Here is a 23,485-nt window from a genome sequence, read left to right on the forward strand (position 1 = left end):
ATTAGAAGTTTCCTTCTGATGGTTTCTACTTTTCAAACATTGACGATATAAAACTGATTATAACTTGAAATTAAGTTTTGAACTCGGCAATGTGCCCCCCCCCCCCCCCCCCCCCCCCATCCACTATCATGATTATATTGTAATTATAAAAAGCTTGATGCATGCAACACAAAATAATTACACTTAAAGTTGACACTACACAATTCCTGAATTGTGAAAAAAAGGATAATTTACAAGTTATTTTGAAAGAAAAATAAAATCTCCTATATGCTCTATTCTGCCTCTGTAGCTTTTATAATACATTCACAATTACATCATATATATAAATAATCGTATGAATGGAACAGAATTGGGTCTATGCAGGAAATGCATTATATTTACAAATAATGTCAGTTATTGTAATTATCTGCATTTCCTACTACATGTAGAAATTATTCAAACATCCTGTTGGGAAAATTCTTGAAAACCGGAGAAGTCAACTGAGATATTGTGCATATACATACAGTATTGTTCATCCATCATCTGTAGCCGCTTATCCTGTGCAGGGTCGCAGGCAAGCTGGAGCCTATCCCAGCTGACGATGGGTAAGAGGCGGGGTACACCCTGGACAAGTTGCCAGATCATTGCAGGGCTGACACAGAGACAAACAACCATTCACACCTACAGTCAATTTAGGGCCACCAATTAACCTAACCTCCATGTCTTTGGACTGTGGGGGAAACCAGCGCACCCGGAGGAAACCCACACAGACAGGGGGAGAACATGCAAACTCCATACGGAAAGGCCGCTGTCAGCCACTGGGCTCAAACTCAGAACCTTCTTCCTGTGAGGCGACAGTGCTAACCACTACACCACCGTGCCACCCTATGGACATCATGTATCTATGTAAATTATATAATGATCATAAATACTACAAATGTAGAAAAGCATTACTGGTGCATCATCATTGTATAAAGCGGTATCCTAATGACATTATCACCTTTGCAGTTTTATCACATATTTGCAAACCTTATAAATCCTTTTGTGTTTGTGAGTAAAAGCGATACAGAGATGGCACTGGATACAAATGATCACATGATGGATGTTTAAATTAGTCAGAAATGGAGCACAACACCCTTTGAAGACTAAGTTCAAGAGTGTGGTTTCAGGCAGAAGTCATTCGTTCATTCATATTTCTTCACTGTTTTATCCTGTCCTACAGCACACTGGAACGGAGTCTATCGCGAGGCAGGAATATATCCTCCTCTAGGGGCAATTTAGAGTCGCCAATCTGCCTACATGGATGTTTTGGGGAGAGCGGAGAACTTGTAGGAAAACCATATGGGCATAAAGAACCTCCAAAACTCCACAGACTGTAACCAGAGCTCAGGAGTTGAACTGTGTAACCTGAAACTGTAAGGAACTGAAATGTTTATGCTGGTGGTATATTGGTGTATTGGGTAGTGTTGCTGCCTCAGGGGTCCTTGGTTCAATCTTGAGCTTGGGTTACTGCTTGTTTGGAAGGTCACATTTCCCTGTAATGGACAGGCATACTATCTAGAGTGAATTCTTCAGCATTGCACCCAGTGCTACCAGGATAGGCTCTGGATTCACCCTGCTCTGGCTAAAGCAGATTCTGAAAATGAATGTGTACAATTTTTATTTTTTACTTATTTGCATTTATGCATTTGTAATTGAAGCTTTACAGCTGAGTTCCATTAAATTTAAATTGTTTAATGTGGTTTGAATGTGGGGGGGCATGGTGGTGTGGTTAGCATTGTTGCCTCACAACAAGAAGGTTCTGAGTTCGAGCCCAGTGGCCGGCGGGAGCCTTTCTGTGTGGAGTTTGCATGTTCTCCCTGTGTCTGCGTGGGTTTCCCCCACAGTCCAAAGACATACAGGTTAGGCTAATTGGTGGCTCTAAATTGACCTTAGGTCTGAGTTTGAATGGTTGTTTTGTCTCTATGTGTCAACCCTGCAATGATCTGACAACTTGTCCAGGGTGTACCTTGCATCTCGCGCATAGTCAGCTGGGATAGGCTCCAGCTTGCTTGCAACCGTGCACAGGATAAGCGGTTACAGATAATGGATGGATGGTTTGAATGTGTGCAAGGTTTTAAATTCACTTTTATAATAATCAGGTGTAGAATTCCCCCCTCCCAATCCATTTCAAATTCAGTTCTTCAAAATTGGATTCAAATTTTGGCAATTTTTTTTTCCATTTCTACATCTCATCTCCTCTAGCCGCTTTATCCTGTTCTACAGGGTTGCAGGCAAGCTGGAGCCTATCCCAGCTGACTACGGGCGAAAGGCGGGGTACACCCTGGACAAGTCGCCAGGTCATCACAGGGCTGACACATAGACACAGACAACCATTCACACTCACACTCACACCTACGGTCAATTTAGAGTCACCAGTTAACCTAACCTGCATGTCTTTGGACTGTGGGGGAAACCGGAGCACCCGGAGGAAACCCACGCGGACACGGGGAGAACATGCAAACTCCGCACAGAAAGGCCCTCGCTGGCCATGGGGCTTGAACCTGGACCTTCTTGCTGTGAAGTGACAGCGCTAACCACTACACCACCATGCTGCCCCCTATTTCTACATTATTATGAAATTGAATTTGAAGTCTTGCACACAAAATTAAACAATGGACTCAAACCTTAGTTTGATCTCATCTCATTATCTCTAGCCGCTTTATCCTGTTCTACAGGGTCGCAGGCAAGCTGGAGCCTATCGCAGCTGACTACGGCTGAAAGGCGGGGTACACCCTGGACAAGTCGCCAGGTCATCACAGGGCTGACACATAGACACAGACAACCATTCACACTTACATTCACACCTACGGTCAATTTAGAGTCGCCAGTTAACCTAACCTGCATGTCTTTGGACTGTGGGGGAAACCGGAGCACCCGGAGGAAACCCATGGGGAGAACATGCAAACTCTACACAGAAAGGCCCTCACTGGCCATGGAGCTCGAACCCGGACCTTCTTGCTGTGAGGTGACAGCGCTAATCACTACACCACCGTGCCGCCCTTTAGTTTGATCTAATTCAACTAGAAATTCAAATGAAAATTCAGATTTGTACATCTTTAATTCAGAGCATAGTGGCACATTTCTCATCCTGTATTACTCATGTATTCTATAATAATAGCATCTGTCTGTCAAAAAATGCATATTTACATTCCCAGTATGCTGAAAGATTTTACCTGAAGGAGATTTGGATGAAACATAACCTTTATGATGTACATAGAAAAGTAGGCTACTTTTGTTTTGGAAAGCCAGCTGCACTCAGTGCCATCCTGCTCTGGTTCTTTTATGGCGAGTATGCACTTGACTAGCCAATTATGATGTAGGAAGTCTTATTTGCAGCCAATCATAAGGCTCGGGAGGCGGGATTTTCGGATGCAAGTATACTACGGTAGGCTCGTTGCCATGGACGTCCTCCTTCCAGGAAGCACCTGTGTTGTGTTGTTATTTCATTGTACACCTAGAGAACAATGCGTTTAAAAGACAAAATACCCGAGCTGTGACAAATAATTGAGAATTTGGTATGAGCTACTTTTAATAAAAGGATAACGGGACGACATTTGTTTTAAATTCAGCTGTTTTGGACCTCATTACGTACTGGTTCTGCTGCTAGGTGGCTAGTTGGGATGCTCCACTGTCCTTAAGCGGTAAGTGTCCTGATTAAATCTCCTGGCATCCTGGATGACAGAAGTGTGTGTGTTTATTACTTAAGTTCTTCATGATCTTCAGGGTTGGTTCTTGATGGGTGGAGGCAAGCTACCTCTTTGCCCCCTGCAATGAGGAGAAGGTCCTGTGGTCCTGCCCATCTCTACAGGAGGCATGATGGCTGGTAAGGTGAAGTGGGTGACAGACATAGAGAAATCTGTGCTGGTCAACAACTTTGAGAAGAGAGGATGGATCCAAGTGACCGATACTGAAGACTGGAACTTTTACTGGCAAGCCAGCAGTTGTTTTTTTTTTTTTAATCAATATATAAGCATCTATACATTTAAGGGAAAAGTCCACATACATAAAATTTATATTGACATATTTGTGGCAGGGCGGCACAGTGGTGTAGTGGTTAGCGCTGTCGCCTCACAGCAAGAAGGTCCTGGGTTCGAGCCCCATGGCCGGCGAGGGCCTTTCTGTGCGGAGTTTGCATGTTCTCCCCGTGTCCGCGTGGGTTTCCTCCGGGTGCTCCGGTTTCCCCCACAGTCCAAAGACATGCAGGTTAGGTTAACTGGTGACTCTAAATTGACCGTAGGTATGAATGTGAGTGTGAATGGTTGTCTGTGTCTATGTGTCAGCCCTGCGATGACCTGGCGACTTGTCCAGGGTGTACCCCGCCTTTTGCCCGTAGTCAGCTGGGATAGGCTCCAGCTTGCCTGCGACCCTGTAGAAGGATAAAGCGGCTAGAGATAATGAGATGAGATGAGATATTTGTGGTAGCACGACGTTGCAGTGACTAGCACTGTCACCTCATAACAAGCAAGTTCTGGGTTCGAACTTGTCAGTAAACTGAGGGACTTTCTGTGTGGCAAAGTCTTTTTTTTTTGTTCTCCCTGTGCCTCCGTGGGTTTCCTCCAGTTTCCTCCACAGCTGAAAGACGTGTCAACTGGACACTCTAAATTTCCCATAAGTGTGCATGTGAGTGTGAATGGTTGTTTTTCTTTCTGTATTATCCTTATGATAGACAGATGACCTGTCCAGGGTGTACCCTGCCTCTCACCCGATATCAGCTGGGATTGGCTTCAGGTCACCCTGAACCCATAATGGATAAGTAGTATAGAAAATAACTGGATTAAATATTTGTGATGTGTTTAGTGATTCTGGTGCTAATGTGTTGGTTAGTGTGTTATTCCTGTGAGAGGTTAATGGTTGTGTGCCACAATAATGTAAAAGGAGGCAGAAATCGAAACATAAGGAATAATGATGGGCGGCACGGTGGTGTAGTGGTTAGCGCTGTCATCTCACAGCAAGAAGGTCCGGGTTCGAGCCCCGTGGCCGGCGAGGGCCTTTCTGTGCGGAGTTTGCATGTTCTCCCCGTGTCCGTGTGGGTTTCCTCCGGGTGCTCCGGTTTCCCCCACAGTCCAAAGACATGCAGGTTAGGTTAACTGGTGACTCTAAATTGACCGTAGGTGTGAATGTGAGTGTGAATGGTTGTCTGTGTCTATGTGTCAGCCCTGTGATGACCTGGCAACTTGTCCAGGGTGTACCCCGCCTTTCGCCCGTAGTCAGCTGGGATAGGCTCCAGCTTGCCTGCGACCCTGTAGAACAGGATAAAGCGGCTAGAGATAATGAGATGAGATGAGGAATAATGATAAGATTCTGACTGGCATAGCTATACACAGATCAGACGTTAACTCAGAATTTAATCATAAAGTCAATCTTTTGCACAACTGAAATTAATGTTGATTTGTAAATATTAATGTTCAATTTCTTCACAGTGGATTTTTCCTTTAAAGTGATTTGTATCATCAAATGCAACTCTCCCCCTCCCCCCCCCCCTTAAAGGAACAGTCCACCGTACTTCCAGAATGAAATATGCTCTTATTTGAATTGAGACAAGCTGCTCCGTACCTGTCCGAGCTTTGCGCGACCTCCCAGTCAGTCAGACGCAGTCAGACGCGCTATCACTCCTGTTAGCAATGTAGCTAGGCTCAGCATGGCTAATGGTATTTTTTGGGGCTGTAGTTAGATGCGACCAAACTCTTCCGTGTTTTTCCTGTTTACATAGGTTTATATGACCAGTGATATGAAACAAGTTCAGTTACACAAATTGAAACGTGGCGATTTTCTATGCTATGGAAAGTCCGCACTATAATGACAGGCGTACTAACACCTTCTGCGCGCTTCGGCAGCGCATTGATACAGAGCTCAGATATCAATGCGCTGCCGAAGCGCGCAGAAGGTGTTAGTACGCCTGTCATTATAGTGCGGACTTTCCATAGCATAGAAAATCGCCACGTTTCAATTTGTGTAACTGAACTTGTTTCATATCACTGGTCATATAAACCTATGTAAACAGGAAAAACGCGGAAGAGTTTGGTCGCATCTAACTACAGCCCCCAAAAATACCATTGGCCATACTGAACCTAGCTACATTGCTAACAGGAGTGACAGCGCGTCTGACTGCGTCTGACTGACTGGGAGGTCGCGCAAAGCTCGGAGAGGTACGGAGCAGCTCGTCTCAATTCAGATAAGAGCATATTTCATTATGGAAGTACGGTGGACTGTTCCTTTAAAGCTCACCTTTTGCCATGATTGAATGTGTCCTCTGCAGGATGAGCATCCAGACTATTCGCAATGTGTTCAGCGTAGACACGGGTTACCGCCTGTCTGATGATCAGATGGTTAATCATTTCCCAAACCACTATGAGTTGACCAGAAAGGATCTAATGATCAAGAACATTAAACGCTACAGGAAGGAGATGGAGAAGGAGAGCAGCCCTCTTGCTGAGAAAGATGAAAATGGGAAATATGTTTACCTGGGTATGCTTCACAGCTCGTATGCCCACACCACTGTTTTGTCAAATTGGCTACTCTGCTTCATCTTATCTGTCTGTTGTGAACAGATTTTGTGCCGGTGACATTCATGCTTCCAGCAGACTACAATCTTTTTGTGGAAGAATTCCGTAAGAGTCCGTCCAGCACATGGATTATGAAGCCTTGTGGGAAGGCTCAGGGCAAAGGCATCTTCCTTATAAACAAACTCTCACAGATCAAGAAATGGTCACGGGACAGCCGCACTTCCACGTAAGATGCACTAGGGGAGGTTAAAAAAAAAAAAAGGTCAAATGGCATGGATCTATATCTATTCATCATCCTTCCACATAAGTATACAGTATATATAAGATGAAAGGTGCCATGCATGTACTGTATGTATGTATGTATGTATGTATGTATGTGTACTAGTGCATCTCAAAAAATTAGAATATTGTGAAAAAGTTCAATATTTTCCATCAGGGGCGGCACGGTGGTGTAGTGGTTAGCGCTGTTGCCTCACAACAAGAAGGTCTGGGTTCAAGCCCCGTGGCCGGCGAGGGCCTTTCTGTGCGGAGTTTGCATGTTCTCCCCGTGTCCGCGTGGGTTTCCTCCGGGTGCTCCGGTTTCCCCCACAGTCCAAAGACATGCAGGTTAGGTTAACTGGTGACTCTAAATTGACCGTAGGTGTGAATGTGAGTGTGAATGGTTGTCTGTGTCTATGTGTCAGCCCTGTGATGACCTGGCGACTTGTCCAGGGTGTACCCCGCCTTTCGCCCGTAGTCAGCTGGGATAGGCTCCAGCTTGCCTGCGACCCTGTAGAAGGGTAAAGCGGCTAGAGATAATGAGATGAGAATGAGATTTTCCATCAGTTATTTAAGAAAGTGAAAATGTTATATATTATAGACTTATTACACATAAACTAAAATGTTTCAAGCATTTTTCTATTTTAATTTTAATCAGTATGGCATACAGTACAAAAACATAAAAAAAAACCCATCTCAGAATATTAGAATATTTCATTTCGAGTTTGAGTAAAACAGTATGAACACAGTGTATCTCTCAGTCTAGTTCAGTACACACAACCACAATCATGGGGAAGACTGCTGACTTGACTGTTGTCCAGAAGATGATCACTGATGCCCTCCACAAGGAGGGTAAGCCACAAAAGGTCATTGCTGAAAAGGGTGGCTGGAAAAGGTGCACAAGCAACAGGGATGGCCGCAGTCTTGAGAGGATTGTCAAAAAAAGTTGATCAAGAACTTGGGAGAGCTTCACAAGGAGTGGACTGAGGCTGGTGTCAGTGTATCAAGACCCATCACAAACAGACAAGAAAGGGGATACAACTTTCGCATTCCTAATATCAAGCTACTCTTGAGCCAGAGACAATGTCAGAAGTGTCTTATCTGGGCTAAGGAGAGAAATAAATGGACTGTTGCTCAGTGGTCCAAAGTCCTCTTTTCAGATGAAAGTACATTTTGCATTTAATTTGGAAATCACGGTTCTAGAGTCTGGAGGAAGAGTGGAGAGGCACAGAATCCAAGGTGTTTGAAGCCCAGTGTGAAGTTTCCACAGTCTGTGATGATTTGGGGTGCCATGTCATCTGCTGGTGTTGGTCCACTGTATTTTATCAAGTCCAAAGTCAACACAGCCATCTACCAGGAGATTTTAGAGCACTTCATGCTTCCATCTGCTGACGAGCTTTTTGGAGATGCTGATTTCCTTTTCCAGCAGGACTTAGCACCTACCCACAGTGCCAAAACTACTACCAAATGGTTTGCTGACCATGATATTACTGTGTTTGATTGGCCAGCCAACTTGCCTGACCTGAACCCCATAGAGAATCTATGGGGTATTGTCAAGAGGAAGATGAGAAACACCTGACCCAAAAATACAGATATGCTGAAGGCCACTATCAATGCAACCTGGGCTTCAGTAACACCTCAGCAGTGCCACAGACTGATCACCTCCATGCCACACCGCATTGATACAGTAATTCATGGTAAAGGAGCCCCAACCAAGTATTGAGTGTATAAATGAATATACTTTTCAGAAGTTGGACATTTCTGTATTGTAAATCCTTTTTTTGATTGATCTTAGGGAATATTCTAATAATTTGAGATACTGGGTTTCTGATTTTCATGAGCTATAAGCCATAATCATCAAAATTAAAACAAAAAAGGCTTTAAATATTTCACTTTACATGTAATGAATATAGAATATATGAAAGTTTACCTTTTTGAATTAAATTATGAAAAAAAGGAACTTTTTCATGGTATTCTAATTTTTTGAGATGCACTAGTATATGTATATAGCATTGGGTGATGCTAAAATTCATCATTTGGTTTATACAGATTATAGAATAGAATGCCTTTATTGTCATTGTATCGTTAAAAACCATACAACGAAATTTGGAGTGCAACTCCAGTAAGGTGCCATGAGCACAAAACAACAACAAAAAAACACTGCACCTTCATTGACAATGTACCATACAGTAACAAAAAGGACAATAGATGACAAATACAAAGACGACAAATGGCTGTAATAGCAAAAAAGAAGAAAAGATTATTGCACACACATGAGAATTAACATTCATCTTGTTTGACTGAGACTAGATTTGATAGATAAAATCTAAAAATGTATTAGATTTGACTATAGAACGTGTGTGAACATGGCTAATTAAAAGTGATAATTCAGTCATTTGGTCGTTAACTCGTTTTTCCTACTTATTTCTGGTTAAATGTGAATCGGTACATTTGTTCGTTGCTGCATACAAACACTACACAATTCCTTTGTGGCCTGAAATCATTATGGTTGTCTGATTTGCACCCCGTTGAGAGACTGTCCTATTTTATTTCTTCAGGTTCATGGCAGCTAACAGTGGAAAGGAGGCGTATGTGATCTCACTGTATATCGATAATCCCTTATTGATTGGTGGGAAAAAGTTCGATTTGCGTCTGTATGTTTTGGTCACAACCTACCGGCCTCTGAAGTGTTACATGTAAGCATTGATCAGGAGCCCTAAATCTCTTTAACCAGTGTTTTATAACAATTATTTAAAACTGGACCTATTGATGATGATGCTGTTCTTGGTTTTTCAGATATAAGCTTGGTTTTTGTCGGTTTTGCACTGTTAAGTACACTCCCAGTACCAGTGAACTGGACAACATGTTTGTGCATCTGACAAATGTGGCAATCCAGAAACATGGGGTGAGTATCATGTCAAGAGGAAACGGTGTCTGTGTTTGTATGTGTATGTTTACTCCTATTTGGTCATTTTTTAGTGTGCCTGTCCAGAGAATTTAAAAAAAGTTATAAAAGAAAATTTCCATGCTTTGGAAGAATCCTTCAAACATTAGCTTGTATGTTTTGTATTACTTTATCTCCATCTCTTGTCTTTGTTGGGAGTCTTTTAGAGGGAAAATTCATTATAAATTTATTGCTTATTGTAATTATACGCTTATACTAGATTACAGGTATGTTAAAGCCTCACTGTATTTTTGCTTATGCCACAATATCATGACTTAGTGTTTTTTAAATAATTACACCACAGCATTGGTGAACACTGCTCACTTCTGAAAGGTTAGAAGGTAATGATTAATTTTCTATCGCACCACGGCTCCGACAATAGTGCTGTCTGCAAGGTTTGTATACTATAAATACCCTCGATCTAAGACTTTGTGTCTATCAGAACAACATGTACGGAGAGGTTTCATACAAACGGATTTTGAAACCCGTGGAAGTAATATGGTGAAGTTTTCTGTTCGGTGATTATTTAGCATTTTGTAAAGGAAGCTCCAGTGACAGCGCTTTGTAACAGAGTTAAAGATGTTCCTTTAAAGTTTCTGACACAGGAAAGACTTTGTAGATTTTGTTTTATTAAATTCAAAAGAGAGAGCGAGGAGGGAAAACAAGAGAGGCTGGTGAGTGGCTAATGCTTTGTTTCTAGCTGTGATTACGAATCTGACAACAGGAACTAACGTGTTTTATGTGACATTCTGTAACATGAAATGTAACTATAAATGGATGAAAAGTGTGGTGTCATTGTTTAATTAATGCAAAACTGTAATCATTATCAATCAAATCGATGTGGTATAAGAGGAATAAGTGAGTTCAGACTGTGCTGTTTTTAGGGAAATAATCAACGTCACCTTGTAATAAGTCTCATCACACCACCCTGCCGTTCATTATTTTCCGATAAGAGCATGCTCCATCATGTTTTATTACTTACAGAAATACATGTACGTGCAACAGTAAGACCTCTGTGTGTTGTGCAGGATGATTATAATCCTGTACATGGAGGTAAATGGACAGTCAATAACCTCCGCCTGTATCTCGAGAGCACCAGAGGAAAGGAAGTCACTAACCGTCTCTTTGACCAGATCCACTGGATTGTGGTTCAGTCCCTCAAAGCTGTGGCTGTGAGTCAACACACACACACAGAGGCACGCATGCATGCGCATTTTACCAGTTAAATATATTAATTTATATTTCACCAATGCCAATCCTGATTTGAAGTAGCTAACGGTATTGTGATCAAATTATTTTGGTCAAAATAGCATCACATACATGAATACACTTTCCTAATAGAACTTTTGAAAAAGACATAGTCAGTGCTTCATAAGCATGATTTCAGCAATGCCTTGGATCCCTAATTTTAGATGATTTTATCAGCCAGCTGCTATTTCAGGTTGGATTATGTGGGCAGGATTTCAGTTTTATAATCAGACATTTGAGTTCAGTCCTTGCACAAGATAGTTCAGTGTTCTCCCCAGGATTAAAATAAAGCCCTAATTTTTGGGTGGCCACAGGCCGCCCTGTGTGGCTCGTAGGGTGGAGAGTACATAGGCATGCAGGGGGCTCCCCTCCTGCTGTTGGGGGGGCTCCCCCCGAAAATTTTGAAAAAAAGAGAGCCCATTTGGTGGCATCTGGTGACTTTTAGAAGCATTTTATGGTGGTACTGACACTGTCACTTTTTACTGTTAACATGGTTGAAAAGGGCGGCACGGTGGTGTAGTGGTTAGCGCTGTCGCCTCACAGCAAGAAGGTCCGGGTTCGAGCCCCATGGCCAGCGAGGGCCTTTCTGTGCGGAATTTGCATGTTCTCCCCGTGTCCGCGTGGGTTTCCTCCGGGTGCTCCGGTTTCCCCCACAGTCCAAAGACATGCAGGTTAGGTTAACTGGTGACTCTAAATTGACCGTAGGTGTGAATGTGAGTGTGAATGGTTGTCTGTGTCTATGTGTCAGCCCTGTGATGACCTGGCGACTTGTCCAGGGTGTACCCCGCCTTTCACCCGTAGTCAGCTGGGATAAGCTCCAGCTTGCCTGCGACCCTGTAGACAGGATAAAGTGGCTATAGATAATGAGATGAGATGAGATGGTTGAAAAGGTTGCTACAAGTGGAGGTCTGTGATGCTGTGGTTTGCAGCATGGGGTTCACATGAGCAATAAATAAAGTCATCATCTGACAACAATGTATTCTATATAATAAGCGGCAAAGTTTGTTTGTTTGTCTTGAGCTAACGTCGCCATTTCTTGACGGATTTTCACCAAATTTGGCAAGTAGGTCTGGGGAGGACCCGGAATTTTGCAGATACTGTATAAACAAAATTCATGTATGGGCCTCAGGGGGTCCTCGGTGGGCCCCTGGGTGGTAGATGTTTGGATTTTTGTTTGTCTTGGGTTAACATCACCATTTCTTGACTGATCTTCACCAAATTTGACATGGAAGTCTGGGGCAACCCAGAATTTTGCAAAACCCGAGCAACACCCAAGTAACCTGCTAGTTATATAATAATGCTGTTTTATTACCTGAACCACTGCCAGAACACCACTAACCAAAAGTTTAAATAAGTTCTGTTGTAATTAGGAAAAAAATAATACCCCCAGCAGACTGCATTTACTGCACAAATGCCCTTTATACTTGGGCCTACTTAATACTTCAAACACCAAAAGCACCTTAGAATAAACAACATGCTTGAGCAATAATACTGCTACTAGTACATGTAATTATTGTATTAATTAATAATATAATTATTGTACCATCCAGTATTAATAATACTGCTACTAGTACATGTAATTATTGTATTAATTAATAATATAATTATTGTACCATCCAGTATTAATAATACTGCTACTAGTACATGTAATTATTGTATTAATTAATAATATAATTATTGTACCATCCAGTATTAGATAAAATTAAAATAAAATCTTGTTTGAAAGTCTAGAGCAAGATATTTTGGTATTTTACAAAAAATAACACTTCAGGTATTGTTTTAACAATAATGAGCATCACTGTATAAATGATAGTGTAAGTAGCTGTGTAACTAGATGTCTTGGGGTTGCTGAGACATGGAGGGCAGGAATACCATCTAGCCCACAGTTCAGGTCAGAGTCCTTTGAGAGTAAATGCTTTGGCTTTTGCAACATTCTGTTCCCAAAGCTGATGTTGGGAGGAAAAAGTCTTTACACAAAGAAGGTTTTCTTGCTTTTGTAGTTTTTTGACTGTTCTTCCATGTCTGGACTCTTCGAGAAAAAGAAGGTATATTCTAACATATAGCTAATACTAACGCTAGGCCACAAATCTGCATAGTCACTCCAGTCGTTTTGAGGAATTTTGTACTGATCAGAACTGCTAATAAACTCTAATTTCAACGTATATCTATCCTTTGCTTCTTCAAACAACAGATGCCGGACAGTTTCACTTGGCTCCAGTATGTGAACAGTATGTAAACAAAGTTCGCTTGTCCCCCAGGCATAGGGAAGCAACGGTTGCTAAGGTAAATGTGACGTCAGTGCAAGGGTGCTCACCCGCGCACTGAAGCATCATGGTACCAGTGCAGCAGCAAAATGATTGAAGGCGTTTGTTGTGATTGGGGGATTTCCCAGGGGTATTTCCGGTCTGCCTGAGTGCATCATGGCAGCAAACTGGCCCCAATCACTGATTTTCCTTCAAAATATGCCCTGAACATCACAAGGTGGAAATCTGACGTGATTTTTCAGCATTTGTCGGAGCAGAAAAATAGCGTGTCAGCATGAAATTAAAGCGTGTCAGCCCTGACATGCAAAAGCGCTCTGGGGAGAACACTGTAGTTGAAAATGTTTTCACATTAAAGCTGATGCTGTGCACCTTCACCTGATAATCCTGGCTTTAATTTCAAGTCCAGTGTGAGCTGAAGCAGCAAAAGCCATCACTGTCCACATACACACCAAGCGTGTTGGTCGTATCGCTCTGTTTCTCTCTTCTTTCATAGTGACACTCCTATTGTTAGGCGGCACAAGCTGGAGCTTTTTTCATAACACAAATGCATTTTTCAGCGCTCAGTCTATGTCAGCTCTGTGATTAAGCAAATGGTAGTGTGTAATACTAATAATGAATGTATCTCAGTCAGTGTCACATGTTGTAACGTTTATACGAGCACAATGAGCGCTCAGTAGCAGGGTCAAAAGTTTGATTCATACTATGTATACCTTAGATGAACTGTCCTTTGGTGTAACATCATCTCATCTCATCTCATTATCTCTAGCCGCTTTATCCTGTTCTACAGGGTCGCAGGCAAGCTGGAGCCTATCCCAGCTGACTACGGGCGAAAGGCGGGGTACACCCTGGACAAGTCGCCAGGTCATCACAGGGCTGACACACAGACACAGACAACCATTCACACTCACATTCACACCTACGGTCAATTTAGAGTCACCAGTTAACCTAACCTGCATGTCTTTGGACTGTGGGGGAAACCGGAGCACCCGGAGGAAAGCCATGCAGACACGGGGAGAACATGCAAACTCCACACAGAAAGGCCCTCGTCGGCCACGGAGCTCGAACCTGTACCTTCTTGCTGTGAGGCGACAGCGCTAACCACTACGCTGCCCCTGTTACTTTCATGATCTTTAAATTAGTTGCATGATTTGTACTGCATTCACATGACAGGAAATTCCACAAATATAATCTAAAAATACATTTGTTTATGAAATGTTTGTGTGTTGAATCTGTACTTTGTGATAACTGTAAAATGAGGCACTGTGTCTGCCCAAGTACAGCTTTTTATTTGTAATGTTAATGCAGTTTCTTACTACAAAACACACACTTTTTACCCAATGCTTCCTTTGTTTCCTGTCTCTCACAGCCTGTTATGATCAACGACAAACACTGCTTCGAGTGCTACGGCTATGACATCATTATTGATGACAAGCTGAAGCCGTGGCTTATAGAGGTGAGTATTGTGTCCAGACTATTGTAACTTAGACTGACCTTGTGTTTTCCTAAAATACACTCGTCCAAAGAGTCATTTGATTTATTTGTGCATGTGTCAGAACTACACAGAGTTGTGCAGAAAAGGACAAAAAATCAAATTTTTCTTGCCTCATGGGAGATAATACATGAATAAGATATAATGTATGTTTGTTTCACTGCCATTTGATAATTTACTCATTAATATGACCACCATGACCTCATAAGGTTTACTGACTTGCTGTTTTGACGCCATTAGTTTTACATCTGGAGCTGGGTTGATTTGCCTTATTTGTCGGTAGTTTTATTTCATTCTGGATTCGCAGTGACAACTTCCATTGAATTGATCTTTTTTGCTATCTCAAGGGTGATGTTGATGATATATCATGAGCCACCTTTGTGCACATATTCAATTTTTGGCCTACAGTTCACAGAAAAATATTATACCAAGTAAAAAATTTTATGAATATAGGCAAGATATTATTTCAGAATATCTTGAATATCAGCAAGATCTTGTCTCATCTCATCTCATTATCTGTAGCCGCTTTATCCTTCTACAGGGTCGCAGGCAAGCTGGAGCCTATCTCAGCTGACTACGGGCGAAAGGCGGGGTACACCCTGGACAAGTCGCCAGGTCATCACAGGGCTGACACATAGACACAGACAACCATTCACACTCACATTCACACCTACGGTCAATTTAGAGTCACCAGTTAACCTAACCTGCATGTCTTTGGACTGTGGGGGAAACCGGAGCACCCGGAGGAAACCCACGCGGACACGGGGAGAACATGCAAACTCCACACAGAAAGGCCCTCGCCGGCCCCGGGGCTCGAACCCAGGACCTTCTTGCTGTGAGGCGACAGCGCTAACCACTACACCACCGTGCCGCCCTTGATATAAAATATTGCATAAAATCATAAAATGTAGGAAAACATTAAGTAAAAATATTTTGAATATAAGCAGATTCAAGAAATATTAATCATTAGTTTTTAAAAGAAATTTCAAGCTTTGTATTTTCTTATTCTAGCAGATAATTTTGCTTCTTTCAAGAAAGACACTATCTGCCAGTAGAACATGACTATTTTCAGCTTGAAATTTGTGCCCCCCCCCCCAAAAAAAAAAAGTCGAGAAATAGGTTCAATAATCTTATACAGTATTTGGTTTAGTACAATCTTGTAATCGGAAATACTAGAATAACTTGACCACATTCAAGATCTTATGTCTTTTTTTTTTTTGTAACTTCTGGTGTTCTACAAAGGAATAAATAAATGTGCTCATACAATACATGTGTGATATAAAATTTTGAACTCGGAAACTCACTTATCCAGAGTTCATATTTAGCAAGCTGCATGCACGGGCTTTTATTACTCCTGAGATGTGCAAATATTTTACTACAGACAAGCTGAAAAGCAGTTCTTGCTCAGTTCCAGAGATTTGTGAGGATAGGGTTTATTTTAGGCATAGGTATAGCATTTTATACAGTTAGGTCCATATATTTGGACACTGAGACAAATTTTGTTTTTTTACCTGTTTACTGAAACATATTCAAGTTATAGTTATATAATGGACATGGACATAAAGTCCAGACTTTCAGCTTTCATTTGAGGGTATCCACATTAAAATTGGATGAAGGGTTTAGGAGTTTCAGCTCCTTAACATGTGCCACCCTGTTTTTAAAGGGACCAAAAGTAATTGGACAATTGACTCAAAGGCTATTTCATGGGCAGGTGTGGGCAATTCCTTCGTTATGCCATTCTCAATTAAGCAGATAAAAGGCCTGGAGTTGATTTGAGGTGTGGTGCTTGCATTTGGAAGATTTTGCTGTGAAGAAAACATGCGGTCAAAGGAGCTCTCCATGCAGGTGAAACAAGCCATCCTTAAACTGCGAAAACAGGAAAAAAAAACCATCCGAGAAATTGCTACAATATTAGGAGTGGCAAAATCTACAGTTGGTACATCCTGAGAAAGAAAGAAAGCACTGGTGAACTCATCAATGCAAAAAGACCTGGACACTCACAGAAGACAACAGTGGTGGATGATTGCAGAATAATTTCCATGGTGAAGAGAAACCCCTTCACAACAGCCAACCAAGTGAACAACACTCTCCAGGAAGTAGGCGTATCAATATCCAAATCTACCATAAAGAGAAGACTGCATGAAAGTAAATACAGAGGGTTCACTGCACAGTGCAAGCCACTCATAAGCCTCAAGAATAAAAACGCTAGATTGGACTTTGCTAAAAAACATCTAAAAAAGCCAGCACAGTTCTGGAAGAACATTCTTTAGACAGATGAAACCAAGATCAACCTCTACCATAATGATGGAAAAAAAAAGTATGGTGAAGGCGTGGTACAGCTCATGATCCAAAGCATACCACATCATCTGTAAAACACGGCAGAGGCAGTGTGATGGCTTGGGCATGCATGGCTGCCAGTGGCACTGGGTCACTAGTGTTTATTGATGATGTGACACAGGACAGAAGCAGCCGGATGAATTCTGAGGTATTCAGAGACATACTGTGTGCTCAAATCCAGCCAAATGCAGCCAAACAGATTGGTCGGCGTTTCATAATACAGATGGACAATGACCCAAAACATAAAGCCAAAGCAACCCAGGAGTTTATAAAAGCAAAGAAGTGGAATATTCTTGAATGGCCAAGTCAGTCACCTGATCTCAACCCAATTGAGCATGCATTTCACTTGTTAAAGACTAAACTTCAGATAGAAAGGCCCACAAACAAACAGCAACTGAAAACCGCTGCAGTAAAGGCCTGGCAGAGCATTAAAAAAGAGGAAACACAGCGTCTGGTGATGTCCATGAGTTCAAGACTTCAGGGAGTCATTGCCAGCAAAGGGTTTTCAACCAAGTATTAGAAATGAACATTTTATTTACAATTATTTAATTTGTCCAATTACTTTTGAGCCCCTGAAATGAAGGGATTGTGTTTAAAAAATGCTTTAGTTCCTCACATTTTTATGCAATCATTTTGTTCAACCTACTGAATTAAAACTGAAAGTCTGAACTTCAACTACATCTGAATTGTTTTGTTCAAAATTCATTGTGGTAATGGACAGAACCAAAATTAGAAAAATGTTGTCTCTGTCCAAATATTTATGGACCTAACTAAGTGTTTATATGTATGATTACAGTATTTATAGTAATACGCCGTTCAGTGGGAAAACCCCATGAAGATAGGGTTACAAGTGGGTATGTGGGATGTATCGGTGTCGGTCTATCTGTAACTACATCAGCTATCGTGACAAAATTCTGAGGTTCTTTCCTTAGAAGCCAATGGTTTGCTTTAGAGTATAAGGGCCTAAAGATAAAGCAGGGTGTGTGCATGTGTGCATTCAAGCTTGTAGACTACACCCACCACTGCAGCACAGTAATGTAATACACTTCCTGCAGATAACAGCCTGGTTCTAAAGAAGACACGAGTGAACACCTCTGTATCAGTATGCTCATAAACCCTGCCTATCAGCACTCTTACAGATATTCTCTCTCTCTCTCTCTCTCTCTCTCTCTCTCAGGTAAATGCCTCCCCTTCACTCACCTCCAGTACTGCAAATGACCGCATTCTGAAGTACAATCTCATAAATGACACACTCAATATCGTTGCCCCAAATGGTGAGATCCCAGACTGCCGATGGAACCGCAGCCCACCTAAAGAGGCCCTTGGCAATTACCAAGTCCTGTGAGTACTTGGTTTTTCCACCAATAAGGATGCACAGCATGTCAGTGACTGGCAAACATCAGTAAAATTATAGATTACAGAAAGCAGAAAATGTAGCATATTTGCTTTTTTAATAACGCCTTAATATCAGTAGTGATCATTCTGGCACGAAGGCTTGTAGATCAGTAGATGTGAATCACATAGCTGTATGAGAAAGTTGAGAATAAGTATCAGGAGTTCTATAGAAGGAGTGCCTATATACAGGATATCACTGTGGCACAGCAAATAGTGGCCCCTGGTTTGATCCTGAGCTTAAGTTACTGCCTGTGTGGAGTTTCACATCCAGTTTCTTCCCATCTCTCAAAAACATGCAAGTAAGTCAATTAGCTACTCTAAGTCGTCCTTGGGTGAGAACGAGTGTGTGTATGTGCATGGAGTCCCATGATCGATGACTTCATATAGATTAAACTTGATCATTCAGAAAGATTGATTGTATTAATTTCCAGTGACTGTTTTTTTAAAATTGTATTAATTACACTGTATTAATTTCCGGTGCCTCTAGCGTACTGAAGTAGACTGAAAGCATGCCAGCAAAATCCTACATCATAATAGAGCCAGCATTTTCCTCCTAATTTGTCACCAGTCTATATATATAATACTTCTATGTGAAACATGTATGTATACCACATGCTGTTCACATCTGTGTTTACACTTCTCTGTTTCTCTCAGTTACGATGAGGAACAGGCTATGAGTGAGAATACAGATCGTGACCTCCGGAGTCGCTCGGGTCAGTCACTCGGGACAAAGAGCACAAAATCTGGCTGTGTGCGTCCAGTCACAGCCACCTGGAAGTGAGATCACAATCCTAACCACAGAGCTGACTTTTATTTCCTCCGTATGAAGCAGAGATGTACTGTGGCAACGTGGAAGATTTGAATGGGAAATATGAGAGAATTTACGTGTACATTCCTGCATGATCTTAAGACTACAGGGAAGACCAAGAGAGACAGAAGAGTCACTTTTGTTGCATGAGAAGTTTTAGGATTTTTTTTTTTGACAGTTCTCACAATTAAAAAGAACGTGAGAAGGAAAAATTAAATAAATAAGTGATAAAAAGCAGGAAAAATCATAACACTTTCACATAAAACTAGTTAAACTGTTATGGAAACAGTGTTTCTTGGTATTTTATATGAAATGTCACTGTCACTTTTTTATGTCACTTATTTATTGTTTATGCAATGTACTTAAAAATATGTACTAATGTATTTATGGAAAAGTGTCTTCAGTATTGTCTTCTGAATATGAAGACAGAAGAAAGATTTTGCAAAACATGATGTAAAATCTGGCCAGTAATGCAGCCTGCTTGTAAAGATGAAGTCCTGAAAATGGTTTTGAGAAGGTGGAGACAGTGATGGAATAAACTGTCCAAAATGTCTCTGCTCTGTGTCTTGGCTGGTTTTATTTCATGACACTGAGCAAGGTCACATTAACATCTGTGCCACTCAGTCATCAGATATTGTGATGTTGAAATTGTAATAAAATTAACACAAATGTGAATATGATCTGCACTAGCCATAAAGCAAGTTATTTGTGGTTTCCAAATAACTTTGTTTTCCACATTATTGTCCTTTTTAAGGCTTAAAGATAAATAGTGGGTGTGGTGATACTGTTCATTGCATGGGATCAAGATGCAAAGTGAGCTGCTGCAAAAAAAAAAACCCTTTGCACTTTTTAGAGTTTGTTTTCATGTATTTATCTTCCGTTCAATACTGCCACTTTTGCACAGTTTTTATTTTCATTCATCACAATGCTTATTTTTAGCACTATTAATGCACATTCACCTGTACAAAACACACACACACATTTTATATATAGCCCTGTGATTATCTGGCGACTTGTCCAGGGTGTACCCTGCCTCTCGCCCATAGTCAGCTGGGATAGGCTCCAGCTTGCCTGCGACCCTGCACAGGATAAGCGGTGATGGATGGATTTTTTTTTATGGTTATGTTTTTATCTGTATATTGTATAGTCAGCTTGTTCTTGGGATTTTTTTTTTCAGTTATATTTTATGGTATCCGGTGTGTCTTTTTCTTTTCACATATCTGATAACTTGCTGCTGTAACATAATGTCCCAGCTTGGGATCAATAAAGTATATTTATCAAACTAAAATTACCTGATTACAACATCAACAATATCACTATTACCTTTGAACCAAACTTATAGCTATTAGACAAGCCTGATTTGAATTAGGAGACAGAGAAAGGACTACAAATGTAACACACCCAACTGCTGCTATTTTCAACACCTCCCAGTGTTCTGCTGCACCTGTTTTTATTTAACACTAACACGAATTTGTGAACAACTTCTTCAAAAGCATGATACAAAGTTTCAGAACCTACATGAAACCACTAACAGGCCACATAACCAAAGAATATTTTTGAAGTCTGGTTTTGAACACATGGTATTTCCATTCAAAGAAATGTGAGGGTTTGATAATATAGATGGAAACCTCCATATTATAAAGGTTGCTGTATTTTACTTAGTAAAGTGAGTTTAAGAGTTTAAACCTTAAATCTGGTATAACTCGTGGTTGATAACTAAGTAAACTTTTAAGATTTCACACTCAGGGGAAGTGAAATTACATCCCTTGTTGCCAGATTGAATACAACTTTAATCACCTGTATCTCCTGGGATTCTCAGGAATACGTTGGTATTTGTTATGTCTTATCCTGAGAAATATATATATTTCTCAGGATATAACATAACAAATCCTTGATTTTTTTGTTTTGTTTGTTTTACATTAAGTGACGGCGGCACGGTGGTGTAGTGGTTAGCGCTGTCACCTCACAGCAAGAAGGTCCTGGGTTCGAGCCCCGGGGCCGGCGAGGGCCTTTCTGTGTGGAGTTTGCATGTTCTCCCCGTGTCCGCGTGGGTTTCCTCCGGGTGCTCCGGTTTCCCCCACAGTCCAAAGACATGCAGGTTAGGTTAACTGGTGACTCTAAATTGACCGTAGGTGTGAATGTGAGTGTGAATGGTTGTCTGTGTCTATGTGTCAGCCCTGTGATGACCTGGCGACTTGTCCAGAGTGTACCCCGCCTTTCGCCCGTAGTCAGCTGGGATAGGCTCCAGCTTGCCTGCGACCCTGTAGAAGGATAAAGTGGCTAGAGATAATGAGATGAATAAAATCATGACAGTTTTGCTAGAGTTGGGGAGGAGCTTCCGTGGTCAAGATAGCTTTTTTTTTAAGTCAGTCAGTCTTTTTCTTTTCTAGATGTTCTGATAAAATCAATCGTGTTTGCAAGGTCATCGCAAAATCATAGATAATCATTTGAAAAGTAATTTGGTCTAAAGCTGGCATAACTCTGATGAATGACACATTGTCCTTAGATATGAGAGGGTGTCAGACTTTAGTCAGCATTATCTGACATGGTGAAAGACAAATATATTGTGTCTACTGATGTTGGCATTAGTGAACCATACCATGGTGCAGTGGGTAATATTGCCACCTTATAGCTCCAGGGTCCGTGGTTTGATCCTGAGCTTAGTTGAAATGGTTTGTTTGAAAGGCTTGGCAGATTTGTACAGAGCTACAGAAAGTCTTGATAAGCCATGTGTCTACTGCTCCTTGTAGTTCATGACTAGACTATCCTACATCAGGGACAAAACATCTAGAAGTCCAGTTCCCCTGTACTTGCTTTAAGACACATCTAGGGGAAGCCATAGCCTAATGGTTAGAGACACAGCTTTGGGCCCAAAAGGTCCCTGGTTTGAGCTAGCAGGAATAGCTGATGTGTCCTTGAGCAAGCCACCTAACCCACAACTGCCCCCCATGCTGCTCTGGGTGTGTTGTATGTCGCTCTTGATAAGTGTGTCTGCTAAATGTAATATTCCAGGGCCTTCTTCTAGTTTCCTGAATTATTCCGGGCTTCCTCTGGCTCAGATTCAAATTGAAACCAAAGTTTGTTTTCATATACATAATAAATTATGTATATACACTACTTTCTACAATATATGAGATATTTTGTCATCTCATCTCATTATCTCTAGCCGCTTTATCCTTCTACAGGGTCGCAGACAAGCTGGAGCTGACTACGGGCGAAAGGCGGGGTACACCCTGGACAAGTCGCCAGGTCATCACAGGGCTGACACATAGACACAGACAACCATTCACACTCACATTCACGGTCAATTTAGAGTCACCAGTTAACCTAACCTGCATGTCTTTGGACTGTGGGGGAAACCGGAGCACCCAGAGGAAACCCACGCGGACAACATGCAAACTCCGCACAGAAAGGCCCTCGCCGGCCCCGGGGCTCGAACCCAGGACCTTCTTGCTGTGAGGCGACAGCGCTAACCACTACACCACCGTGCCGCCTGAGATATTTTGTGTATATCATAATTATGATGGGCGGCACGGTGGTGTAGTGGCTAGCGCTGTGGCCTCGCAGCAAGAAGGTCCGGGTTCGAGCCCCGTGGCCGGCGAGAGCCTTTCTGTGCGGAGTTTGCACGTTCTCCCCGTGTCCGCGTGGGTTTCCTCCGGGTGCTCCGGTTTTCCCCACAGTCCAAAGACATGCAGGTTAGGTTAACTGGTGACTCTAAATTGACCGTAGGTGTGAATGTGAGTGTGAATGGTTGTCTGTGTCTATGTGTCAGCCCTGTGATGACCTGGCGACTTGTCCAGGGTGTACCCCACCTTTCACCCGTAGTCAGCTGGGATAGGCTCCAGCTTGCCTGCGACCCTGTAGAACAGGATAAAGCGCCTAGAGTTAATGAGACGAGATGAAATCATATCTGGCAACCCTGCCTCCCAGATGAGGATCCTGTTAGAACCGAGCATTACGATTCACTTCATTCATTTGCGTTTTGAACTACCCGGTTTTTGATTCATTTCCTCAAGCACCAAGAAGAACAATATGCAGGAACAATCTATAGGCTGTCAGTCCGACCCTTCCGTGATGCAATGTTTAACATATCATAATATAATAATTAAAAAAAATGCAACACTTGATAATTCTTATTCGTTCTAATGAATCGATTCTCACGACTTCCTTGAAATAAAAGAGTCATTCAAAAGGAATCGATTCGTTCACGAGTCATCA

General features: G+C 41.8%; 2 protein-coding genes across 2 annotated transcripts in view; both read left to right on the plus strand.

The window, feature by feature from the left end:
* LOC132869744 (zinc finger protein 271-like) overlaps positions 1-1,630 on the plus strand; it is a 46,500-nt gene extending 44,870 nt beyond the window's left edge. The window contains exon 10 of the mRNA XM_060903126.1: positions 1,202-1,630. Coding sequence (XP_060759109.1) covers positions 1,202-1,249 — 48 coding nt within the window. The 3' untranslated portion in view covers positions 1,250-1,630. The remainder of the gene's footprint in view (positions 1-1,201) is intronic.
* A 1,786-nt stretch (positions 1,631-3,416) lies between these two features.
* ttll1 (tubulin tyrosine ligase-like family, member 1) lies at positions 3,417-19,820 on the plus strand. The gene is made up of 10 exons (XM_060903127.1): positions 3,417-3,662; positions 3,745-3,950; positions 6,278-6,486; positions 6,570-6,750; positions 9,341-9,478; positions 9,579-9,687; positions 10,755-10,898; positions 14,605-14,691; positions 18,242-18,405; positions 19,114-19,820. The coding sequence occupies exons 2-10, from the start codon at positions 3,835-3,837 to the stop codon at positions 19,238-19,240; spliced, it is 1,275 nt and encodes a 424-aa protein (XP_060759110.1). The 5' UTR covers positions 3,417-3,662; positions 3,745-3,834; the 3' UTR covers positions 19,241-19,820.
* The last annotated feature ends 3,665 nt before the right edge of the window (positions 19,821-23,485 follow it).

This window comes from Neoarius graeffei, chromosome 21 (assembly GCF_027579695.1).
Source record: "Neoarius graeffei isolate fNeoGra1 chromosome 21, fNeoGra1.pri, whole genome shotgun sequence".
Taxonomy (NCBI): domain Eukaryota; kingdom Metazoa; phylum Chordata; class Actinopteri; order Siluriformes; family Ariidae; genus Neoarius; species Neoarius graeffei.